This window comes from Habropoda laboriosa, unplaced genomic scaffold (assembly GCF_001263275.1).
Source record: "Habropoda laboriosa isolate 0110345459 unplaced genomic scaffold, ASM126327v1 scaffold47, whole genome shotgun sequence".
Lineage (NCBI taxonomy): Eukaryota > Metazoa > Arthropoda > Insecta > Hymenoptera > Apidae > Habropoda > Habropoda laboriosa.
The window spans coordinates 184,591-197,109 of NW_017100176.1; the positions used below are offsets into that span (position 1 = coordinate 184,591).

The 12,519-nt window shown below is 43.0% G+C and overlaps 2 protein-coding genes across 2 annotated transcripts in view; one reads left to right on the forward strand and one right to left on the reverse strand.

The window, feature by feature from the left end:
• The window catches only part of LOC108578785, a 112,213-nt gene extending 105,554 nt beyond the window's left edge, over positions 1 to 6,659 (forward strand). Inside the window, exon 5 of the mRNA XM_017942180.1 lies at positions 6,096 to 6,659. Within this exon, the coding sequence (XP_017797669.1) occupies positions 6,096 to 6,659 (564 nt within the window). The remainder of the gene's footprint in view (positions 1 to 6,095) is intronic.
• LOC108578786 (autophagy-related protein 16-1-like) overlaps positions 1 to 12,519 on the reverse strand; it is a 433,092-nt gene that overhangs the window by 89,553 nt on the left and 331,020 nt on the right. The gene's annotated exons all lie outside the window — the stretch shown is intronic.

Genomic DNA, 12,519 nt, shown 5'->3' on the forward strand with positions numbered 1-12,519 from the left:
TTACAACAAGGAGCATACCGCCTCGTTAACTCGTCGTTCCACATCATTTGCTCGCACGGGTGCGGGCGCGCCGCGGAGCAATATCGCTTTATTAGAAAGTAATAACAGTCCCGGGTTGAAAGAAAGGGCAAATTTATACCCGCTAATCCAGGAAAGATGCGCCGGATCGAGATATATCACCGAGTCGTGTGCACCCTGACACCCCTCCTAGCGGGGGGAAAGAACCCGTTCCATTCCTGCCACGATCTCGTTCCGCCGATTCCACACAGATCACGCGAGCGCTAACCTCATTTCCTCCCCGGGACTTGTCCAAGTAACGAGGAGAGGCCCTGGATATCTGCGAATAGCCGGGCACAGGCTCTGTACGTGGCCCCTTCATACACAGGAAATTACAATTCGTGGAACAAGAATCTGACTAGAAGAAGAAGAAGCGCCGGGGATATAACTAGACAGCGTTACACGAGGGCAGCAGGGGAATTGTGTGTACGCGCGTGGTTTCTCTCACTTGCATTTACCTGGCATGAAACGCGCCAGTGATAAAACGTCTGTCGGAGGCCGCTTGATATACGCCACGCTATCGATGATCATTTATCCATGACGTACACGCCAGTATCGCATCATTATGATATGATAATAAATATTTCCAGCCTTGCTTCCTTTCTCTCGTGTAAACAACCGGCTATTGTGGCAAACACTGAGGTTTTCTAAACAATCACAATTCTTTTTCTTCTCTTTTTGCCGAAGCAAAGGTGCTTCGTTGCTGACGCGTTAAGTGTTGGCTTTCATTGTAGCCCGTTAACAAAGAGCTGGAAACTTATCGCGGTGGATGTTGAACTAGGTTTGCTGGGGATACTGGGTGGAGCAATAAAAATTACCGCCTGGAGTATCTCTGGAATCGGGAGAGTAAGAGAAATTCTTTTTTAGCGAAGGTTGTTTGCTATAAAACGGACTATAATGATTGTTTTCATGGGTGAAGGCGCTGAAGAGATATGAAGGTCATCGACTTCTGTGAACAATTTTTATCGGTCCACTTTGTATGAATGAATCGAAGTTTTTACATTATCCATCATGTGACACAGAGTTACTTGTTGATAATTTTTAATAATTTCCCTTCACGGTGCTAAGTATGGGGTAAAGGGATCAATGCATAGAATTGTCGATCAAAGAGAGGAACGATAAAATCGAGATTCGAGAATCGATTTGAGATTAACGCTGGAAATAAGAAATACGAGATTCGTTAGATACGTTAAAAGGGGCAAATGGATGAATTGTTTGGCGAGAAATGATAGAACGTATAAAGAAAAAGTTGAACAAAAGTAACGTAAGAGGTCTTTTGTGAAAGCCACGAATTGCCCGGCGGTGAATTTCTCACCCAACCAGAAGTCGGAATACCTTCTCACCTAAATAAACCTGTTGAATTAAAAGAAAAAAAAAAAAGAGAAGAAAAATAGTACTTTCATAAAAATAATTCCTCTCTTCGTTTTCTTCTTCCCTTTCCGTGCTTCGTCTCTGACAAAAATGTACCGGTACAAAAGCGTCACGGCAATCTTGCTAATTATAAATGTTCATAAATGAAACAACAGGAAAATGAGATCAGAGGTGAAGTGTTGGTTCGCCTCTGATATTCTTGTACAGTGGTGGTAGCTTGAAGTGGAGCAATAGCTCAGAAGATAAAGGTATTAAACGAGCGAACCTCACTCTCTCTTCCTGTTTCGACTTTACGTCACCATTGCCCAGTTTCTAACAGAAAAAGTTACTCTATACTGTTAATTAATTCCAGAGAGGACCAAGTAAACAGTAAAATTTCGAGATACTCGTTGAAACGTTTGACAACTTTACTGTACACTCTCTCTCGCCGAGTTGTTTTCCTTTTTCCGTAACCGTCGGCAATTTTATTAACCTCGAATAGCAAGAAAAACGAGCACGAAGGAAGCATTCGGTTGGGCCTGAATGGTCTGGCAAAAGGATCCGTCTCGCCTAACCAAGAATTTGCCAAAAGTTGGGTTTGCCGGTATGTCTGTCACGTAGCCAAGCCGCGGTACCCGGGGCTCTTCCATTTCACAACCGGTTTGAATGAAATTGGAAACATTTCTCAGCCGCCGTACTCGCTTCCCTCTGTAGACACTGGTATAAGTGTACAATGTACAAGGTGTTTCGTGACATATGAGTCCTGCTGCAAGAATGGATTCGAAGATTAGAAACGACGATTTTTAAAGGAGGATGCTAAAAATGGCCATTTTTGACCCAGTGTCGGCGAACGCGTTTGCTGGTTGCTGTTCTTGTGTAGCGATGATTTTGTGGCACTTTGGATTTACTCTGTTGCAATCTTCACCTGCAGATTTTCTTAAGAATTGCGTTAGATCGCTGCCATTTTCTCGTATTTACAATTATTTTGAATAGCTTTCGCATCACATTTTGGATAAACGATTGGGACACTTTTTACTCCAGGGAAGTTACAGTGACTAAACTTTATCGAGTGCTATTTATTAGACTTATTTTGTTTATGAAACTGAAATTTATCAACTTACTTTATTTATGTAACAGAAATTTATTGAACTGATTTTATCTATGACAAGTCAAGCACACACGTCGTGTAATTTGGTACTCAAATTAAAAAAAAAACAGAAGCAAAATGCGAAAGGTAGAGTTAATCAGTCAGAGCCGACGAAGGACTCAATTACCGAATCATAAACCCGACTGTATTACAACTTGAAATTGGAACAGTAACATCGACTCAATTCCACCCTCGGGCCTTTGTATATCACAACACACGTGGTAATTCATTTGGCTAATTTATCGCGGCAACAGATGAGAGGGATCAAGCAGAAGCAATTGCGCCTCTCAATGTGTATCTGGCTCTGCGGACTGATCCATGGCGTGGATGGTACACTTACGATAGCTCTGTCTACTTCGTTTTACGCGCGCTCTGTCATCACTCTCAAGTTCGCCGCTAAACTCGGTTGTGGTCGTTGTCACGTTCGTCTACGTTGGCTCTATTCCGGTTGGAAGGTAATGTAGAATCAGCCTGGTACCAGATGCCGCGTGTATACTACACACCACTCACTTCTTTTCCCGCGTTTTACTGACCTTGCTTCTCTAAGGCTTTCCGCCGGCCTCTTAGCGTTCGCTGACATGGAGTTAATAAAGTTTCGCTCGTTCTGCGAGACACGTTCTCCAAAGAAACAGCTAAATGAAGCTGTACGCGGAATGAAGCATATTTTAATGTCTTACTTCTTCCCTCACCACCGTCTCCCTCCCCCGATAATGTACGTGCTTGGTGTGTAAATACGATGAACTTGGTAATGTGCCGCAGAAACCAGTTTCGAAGGCGTACACGCGCGTGGCGCTAAGCGGTTTGCGGCTAAAACCGATCGTAAAGCCGGTAAACGCGCGGTTTCCTAGTTCGATGAAAGAAGCGGCAAAAAGGATCCGCGCTGCCAGCGATGAATCCAATTGATTTCCCAACGTGTCATATACTAAACATTCGATAATAGCACCGTGAAATTGGCTTACACGTGCAAACACCGCGTGTCATCTTTTATTTAACGCTGTCGAGATTCTTCGGGAGTGTGTATTCAGAAAGGGGAAGACTGCGAAGGTTCGATTGATAGGCTAACATTATTCTGGTAATTTGTCTCGGGAAGGGTAGCCAAAAGTAACGAAAGAGAAAATTCTCCATTGAAAATTTCGCGTGCAGGTATTGCTTATTGAAATTGTCCAGGTTACAGAGGATGGAACATTCTGAAGACAAAGTCGGCGTACATGCCAGGCCTTTCATCGTATAATTTCATGTAATTGCTGCTATACAGCCTTACCTAATGAAGAGCAAAAAATTCGGACGCAGCTGCTGTAAGAGGCAAAAACCAGTTTTGCGGCGATCTTCTATTACGCATATTGCGTGCGACGAACAACGCTCCACGTGTTATAAGATCGTTGCTACCTGTGTTCCATACGCTCGCCGGCTTTTTATCCGAGTGTAATATCAAAGGGTGCTCTGGAACTTCCGGGATGTCTTGGTGTTGAGTTGTATCGAATGCAGACGACTATGTTTCTGTTTGCTAAGAACCGGTTTAGTGTAAAAAGATTGACAAAAACTGAATTTTTGACGAAGAGGAATAAAATTGCAGGACTTTTTCTTTGTTTTCGAAAAAGGTCACTTGATTGACTCATGGTTAGGTTCTTTTAAATTTAATTGCATAGTTTAAAAAGATTGAAAATTGACTTAGTATAGGTGGAAAAAGGATTGTCTAAAATTTGAAAAATTAAATGTCTGAAAAAGGGGAATAGAATTGCAAGATCCTTTTAAATTTAATCGCACATTAAGAAAACTTGAAATCTGACTTAGTATCGATGGAAAAAGGATTGTGTAAAGCTTGAAAAATTGAATCTTTAAACAAACAAGAATAAAATTACAAGATTTTTTCTTCCCTTTGAAGAAGGTCACTTTTGAATACTGTTAAGTGTGATTATCAACTCCTGGTTAATTACCGATCCTTCTAAATTTAATTGCAGAATAAAAAAAAAAACCACAGATCCAGCTGTTTTGCTGATTTTTGCAAGAGAAAGTATTACATTCGAAGAAGAGTTCACGAAACGAAAATTGTTCCCCGTTAATATCCAATGGCTGATGGTATTTTAATTCGTCTTTTGTGCCAAATGAAATCCAGCGAAATTGCATAATGCTGTAGTGTATTGAATCGTGGCACAATTTAAGTATACAATGAAGAATAAGTAGAAAGAAATGAACGCGGAGGACAGGGCCTAGCGGCACCTAAGTTATTTCTGCAAACGGTAAATTACATCGGGATACGCAAAAATCTTGCAATTGTTACATTCCAAGGAAGTTATTTGGCACAGCTGTTGACGTATTATCTTAATGATGAATAACGGCACAAAACAACTCCTTACGTGACTTGCAAATCCTCCGGAAGTACAGAATTTTTGCTCCCCTTGATTGTTCTCACGACTCGTGAAATCTTTAACAGTTGCGCATATTCTACGATCTGCTCTGACGAGCGTGAAAACACACCAAAGAAACGTGATAGATTACACGAAGAATCTTCTTCAATGATACCGAAACTACCGATGTCCGTTCGGCGTTTTTAATATTATAATTAAGAATCCTAATACGTACTTGCTTCGTCATTTTATTTCAATTTTTACTTAGCCAATTCAAAATCTTCGAGATTTGGAAAATTAAGAACGTTTTTCTAATTTTTGATAATGTTTACTTGCTACACTTATTTTAGGTTTATTAGAGTATGAATTAAAATCTGTAGGATTTCGAAAACTAAGAACGTTTTTCTAGTTTTCTAGAAAAATTAGAAAATTAAGGTATGCTTATTTATAAATCAATAGCAGAAAAATCGAAATCCAATTTTTTTCTGAATTTGGACGTAATACAAAGTTAACGAAATTATTCAGAAATCGCTATTATAGGTTTCCATTTATGCAGACAGGTTCGTAGGATCATGAATTGTTGAAGCTGCTTAGAATTTGAACCAGTTAAATGTTCAATTTAATTGGAACTTCCCAGACATTGTTAAACATGCAGATTTGTTAAGGAACTACTCGAATTACTGAAACCTAAAGCAGGTCAAATTTAGTCCAAGCTTGAATCAGTACGATTTGTGCTAGTCAAACTACAGAAATTTATTTTTAAGTGAAACTTTAATTACACCCTTATGACATCCAAATGATTGACAAATATCTACTTTAAAATTCCAAAAATATTTCAAAATCTAAATGTCCTTAAAAATATTAAAAAAAGGAAACATATACCACAGCAAATGTTCGTCTATGGTAATTAAAAAAAAACTTAATCAACCTAGGGAAATTTATTTTTAAGCGAAATTTTAATACACCATTATGACATCTAAATGATTCACAAATGTCTACTTCAAAATTCCAAAAATATTTAAAAACCCAAACGTCATTTAAATGTCCAAAAAAGAAATTTATACCATAGTAAATGTTGGTCGATTGTAATTACGAACATTAATAAGAAATATCGAACTTTCTCTTGATCTCTTTGAAACTGATTAGACCATTCCAAGTATCATGACATTCACGAAGATTTTATTGTACCATTTCAGATCTTACTATCCCACTTCGACGCCTTCAAATTCCCGAGCTCCGAGGTAGTGCAGTTCCGCGCACTTGTGACACCGTGTATGCCCACTTGCGAGCCGGTACAGTGCGATCAAGAGGAGACCACCGGCGAGTTGCGCTCTGTGATTTCGTTCGGCAAACGTCGTCGTCGTCGTTCAACCGGCACCTCAGCCCAGAGCCGCGAGGATCTTCTTCTGGTACAATCGATTCAGATCACGGACAAGTTTGGATTCGAGCACGATAGCAAAGCGTCGAACGCCAGTTCAGCAACCAGGGACACCGTTTTCGTCGAGAGCGAGGACATCTCGTCAACGATGGGGATGTGCATCAACTTGGGCGAGGCAATTGTCGCTGGGACCGTCTTTCTCGTCGCCCAGATCGCCATCATAGCAGCGTGGACCTTCACCTGGCAGAGACGTCGGCAGATGCTCAAGCATCAAGAAGCTCTCTCGGTCTCGGTTTCCGTTCCCGGAATGCATTCCGTTCCGGGACGCACCGACAGCCTCTGTAAGTTGTACGACGCCGGTTATTCAGCACGCCGTTTTTGAATAGCCTTCAACTTGATCCTCCCCGTCCCTTTAATCTCGTCTTCCTCCGCTGGCGACGTCGTGAACCTCCAGTAGTCGACTTCGTACAGAGATCTTTACGAACGATCGAGCGTCGATGATCTTCGATTCGTTTCGAAGCTTCTCCTCCGTCTAACAACACACCGGTTCCATTTTTTCTCCCCCCATTCTCCAAGTGCTAAGTATAGTCGTACACGTTTTACGTGTTTCGCGTGTCTTCTACGTTACACCCGGTGTATCACGTTCTCAATCAGAAATTTTTCACGCGAACGATCTCTGAAAGACAGAAACAACGTGCTGGAGGGATCGAATTATAACAATATTATCTTCTGGAGCGGCAGTCCGCTGCCTTGTAATCGGGATTCGTGCAAACCTTCTGGAGTATTCTCGGTAAGTCTCACAGTTCGACGTGTCGGGCAGATAGAGGAATTTTGTTTGTTCTTTTTCTTTTTTAAGATATCGCAACGTAGAATATCTGATTAAAACTGCCCGTACACAGTCGACCGACGCGACACTTCGTGCTCTCTTTACTTTATAAGAATTATCGCGTGCATATTTCTCCCTTTTTTTCTCTTCTGTTATCAAAGGTATACGATCGATCCTGCTACAAGCGAGGCAACCGCTCCTCGGTTGTCTCCCTTCGTAAAGACTTGAAAAGTCCACGGCTGGTGAAAAATATACTGCGCGAGGAGTAAAGCTTTCCTATCACACCTGCAATTTCAAATTAATAAGCATCGTGAAACGGAACGGCGGCCTTTTATGATCGCCGGTTTCTTCGTCGGGTTTTACGAAATGATGATGCATCGTTTATAGCCTGTTTTTCCCCCCCTCCCGCGTCCGCTGTATGACAGACTTCAATTAACGCGACACGCGGAACTAAATGCCATGAAATGCATATACACAACTGAATGCTTGGTTCTTATTCGCGATCAATGGAAAGTCTCGGTAACGATCGATACACGCGGTTTATACGCAGACCTGTTTTTACCGAAGACAGCTGCCAAGTGGAGTCACGTTGAAAAAGAAAAAAAGGAAACACAGACGCAAAAAGGAAAGGAAGTTCCGAATAGTTCAACGAACAATCGTACTAGGAACTAATTACAGTAGTAGGTAGAAGCAATTAGACGATCAAAGGAGGCAGGCTCGATCGATTACCTTGCAGCTTCCTCATCCTTCATTCATAATAGCGCATAATCTCCCCCTGTGTTTTCTTGCGACGTTTCCTTCCTCCTCTTCACTCTCCGCTTTTTCCTGTCGGTCGTATGCGAAACGAGACAGGATAAAGCGAAACAAGCCGAAGCGGGATCAGGCGTGGCGTGGCTACGAAGGTGATGGAGGTCGACGTGTACTTGGCTACGTTGGATAGGGCACCAGGCGCGGACTCTAATTAGCATTGGGAATCGAGCATGATTATGCAGATGCTCCAAGTGGGATATCAACAGGAGAAACGGTGGACGGGGCGGGCGGGCGCAACTGTAGAGGGGTCAGGGTGTAGCAGGGTAGTTGAAACGGAGAACGACTGGAAACAGTAGGAGACAGCGGTAGAAATGGGCAAACGGGGGAAGCAATGCGCGTAAAGGGGTTGGCGGAAGGTTAATTGCCTCTTGTGGCGTCTCGGGGTTAAGCTAAGCTTCGTAGGGTTAGACGAGAATTCGGGAGCAAGAAGGGTCGGGAAACGAGACAGCGAGATGGCGTTGGATCGCATCAAGGATAGCTATTTAGAGCATACTGAGACCACGTAACCACCATCCCCTTCCGAGTTAACCTTAGCCACGTTCCGGCCATCCGTGCTGGTCAGGTTAATTTACATCGCGACACGTGAGCTTATCAATCTGGACCGACGTGCTCTGATGGCGACTGGTCACACCTAATCAGCAACGAGTCCTCGACCTTGCGCTGAGAAGAAACACCTTCTCTTCTCTTCGCTTCGTTGGGTCTACACCTCGTGGTGAACGCGAGAACGAAGTTAAAGGGCGTTTGCTTTGATTACCGATACTAATTGCCACGGTGATTAACTACGCCTAACGCTCATCTGATACGGTAGAATTTCTCCAGATCGCTAGAGATTTGGAAGGGTCACGTATCAATTGGATCGTTTTAAGGTTGAGAGAACGTAGAGTTTCTGTTGATATATTTACACGAGGAAATTAGGCGGGTATTTTGTAGGACGAGCCTCGGCGAAAATTCAAAAGTCACCAGGATAGCTGCTATTACGGCTACAGACGAGCGTTTATGTTGGAGAAGTTATTTCGACATTTTCCCAGCTGCAGTTCCGCGAGAATCCGAGTTCAAATATACCCATTGCCCAGAAAGTTATAACCGTGGATCGAACTTAACTTTGAAACATAGATCCAACGTGCAAACGTCGTGGCACAATGCACGGGAAAGGGATAGGTAACGAAGACAGTACGTTCGAACCGGTTACATACCGGTTGCTATTTAACGTAACAAGCCTTACGGTCGAACTTGCCAAAACTGGGTGCTTCGAAGTTTCATGCGGCTCGAATTTTACGTAGAGCCAAAGCGAAACTGCGACCAACCGGCAAGTGGAGGGATAGACCAGATCTATGACAGGGAATCTATATAGTAGGCGGGTGGGTAGAGGGTGCGCGATACGTTGGATAAATTTAAATCGGTTAGCCATGTTGCCTTGGGACTTTATCGATTTCAGGGATACAAAGGCTCCGGAAGGGTTCGGGTTAATTGAGAAACTTGAAAATTTGAATACCCCCGTCAAGACAAACGAAGAGGGAACGGAAGTATATAGGAGAGAGAGAGAGAGAGAGAGGGGGGGGGGATAAAGACAGGCAAAGTGTGAGAGCTCGATTAGCATGGAATGTTTGCGTTTTAGTTAACCGAACTTCGGATCGTTTCTCTGTTCGACATTTGTCTATCGTCGGCAAACACGTCTGCAACTTCTTTCTCTCTCGCTCTCTCTCTCTGTCTCTGTTTCAACAATCCCTTTGACGCTTACTTGCTTCGTCATACGTACAACTCGTAATATTTCTCGTCACCGATACACACAGTGCGCAACATAGTCGGTGATCTCCAATCGTTTTCACAGGATTCAACCGCGTGTCATTTGGAATATCGAGGGAAAAGACCGCGTCGTTTGTTTTCGCGGTAATCCGAGGCATGAAAAACACTCTCCTGTGTCGGATGGAGAAACGAGGAATAGTGAGAAGTGAGCAAAAAAAATTGTCAGCAATCGTGGGTGATATTGAACTCGGGGACGTTGAAAGGACGTGTGCTTTAATTATTGATACTAATTGCCATGGTGATTGCTAGGCTTTCTCTCACCTGATACAATGGTAACGTGAACCCAAATGGAATTTCTCCTTTGAATGAAATGGGCTTTGATTGAAAACACAGGGATATAGGTGTGACCTGGTTTCTCTCTAGCCCCTAAAGCACGTTAACGGGCCCTATTGTCCGAACGGTATCTGCGTTTGGCTCGCGTTATCGACCTTGCTCTTCCCGCTTCGCTGCTACAGTTTTATACATAAATATCAATACACACGTATACATGCAATGATAAGATGCCAACGAAGGTGCCTAACGCGTTATCAGTAAGCGACGCGACCTAACGATTATATTTTACACATACGAATTATGCTAAGGATTTTTCGCTAACGCTGACGTAGTATATCCAATTTGCTTGTGGTGAGAGGGTAGAGCCAATTTTTTATACACGTTCGCACGATAATCGTGCGAACGAATAGAATTGCGAGCCGCGAACGCGCATCTGTACACGTGTGCGTGATTCGCCGCTCGCGATATTTTAGAGGTATCATCCTAGCGCGTAATACCGAGCATACGAAATGGTGCATGAAGAATTTCGCTCCTCTTCGCGCCTGACAACGGGGGGAAAAAGAAAAAGGATTCGTCAGTTTCAGCGAAGAAGTTCGAGATTTTCTCGCGCCATCTTGTAGAAGAAACAGCATTTCATGTTAGTTTTAGAATTACACTCTTCGGCACTTTTCATCGACTTGACCGAACCGTGTCCAACGGTATAGTCGGTCGAAGCGATACAGTCAGGTGGTAAAAATCTGTCGGGCCTCGATGTATTATACAGAGATGAGAAGATTGACAGTGGGACGGCACAGGAGTAAGTACTTTGCTTGCACCTACCGTCACGCAATTTTATACGATTCGATTCGTCGATGTTGTCGCGTCGACCGATAGCAACGTGTGCCCCGTTTCTGCGATTGTGTTAGAGAAGGCGGGTCTATGGGGATATGATCCATTCAGACCCGTATTCCTTGCGCTGGCCAATTTCTCATCTCTGCATGGTACACGTAATTAGAGCGCCAAAACAGCAATTCAAGGGAGACAGAGTTTATAAGTGTATTTGCATTTGGAGACGCAATTTTTAGGCGATTTTTCGGATACAAAGGTTTCAGAAAAACACGGTGTAATTTTTATGTAATTATGTTAATTATTATTGAAATTATTACATATTTCCCGCAGTGTGCCATTCTGAATAGCTGCCACGAATCACGTTGGAATTAGTTGGTTAATTATTGAGAAATCTCACTTTCTTCACTTTCTTCAAATCGTTGTAACTTTGTCTATTCCGTCGACTTCAGGCGTAGAATTTTAGCAAAATATTTTCAAAAAATCGACCTTTTCGACCTCTCCAAACAGGAATACCCTCAATGTTCGAATCTACGTCCTCGGTATATCGCTTCGATCAACTATACCGCTCAGTAGCCGCGCGGCCAGCGTTTGATCCAAGTCAATGGAAACTGCGTCGTTTCTTCGTCGATAAAGTCTCCTATGAAGTAATTGTCCAACTATTAAATGCGTATACGATGGAAGTAAAACCGAGCAAGCATGTATCGTCATTTGATTACGTAATTAAGATTAAGTTAACGCGGCCTGCATTGCGAAGGGAGGTATAGGCAGGTTAGCCGCGGTGAAACGATAATATTAGGCTCGAGGACGATCGCTCTCTCGATGATAACGTCGGAGAAAACCACTTCTGTGTTACTTTAACGCCGAGCCTCGGCGCTTTCGCAAGTAAGAAGAAGTTTACCTTTCCTACCCCCTTTTCTTCTACTACGCTTCCTTCGTCGTCCTTCTTAATGAGCCTTATATTCGTAGCCTCGCCTTCTTTATCGCGAGTGTTTACAAGTATGCAGAGACGTCGGTGCTTGTCCTCGAGCCTGAGGTGCGCGCCTACTCCGTCGTAAGCTTGAAAAGCTCGAGTCTGTTCTGTACCCTGACAAGCGTGCATATTTTTCCACTGCTTTTCTCTTACCTTCCCTGTCGTCGCGCCTTTCTCAATCCCCCTTTTTTTCCTTTTTGTTTCTTCTTCTTCTTTTTTTTTTTTAATTTCTATCTCGTCTCCTTTTCGGCCCCTTTCTTTTCCCTCCTCCCTTCCTTCTGCTCTCCGCTGACCGACTAAAACGATTCTGATTCGCGATTACGCGAGTCACGTACAGACCTTACCCGACGATCGAGCGTTTTTACATAACACGCGCACCAACCGTAATGGCTTATTTATTTTTTACGTTTAACGTGTACCGCCTCTTCAAGAATACTCGTACCTTTTTTTTCCACACGTTTATCATATTTCTGTAATTTCTTGTTTTTTTTTTTCGTTTTTTTTTTTTTTTGTTTTTGTACCTCCTGTGTCCTTTCGCCTTATAAAGCGTCCATATGTCATGGCGTAACGTTCTAACGACGCCCCATTTATTTTGGACGCAGTGCACACCATGCGCGCGCGTGCACACACGTATGTATGTGACATCGAAACGACGAGTAATGTGCGTTTATACGCGAATTAATATCCGACCGAGAAGGAGAATTTTCTGATGTGTGCGCGCGTCTAATTAAT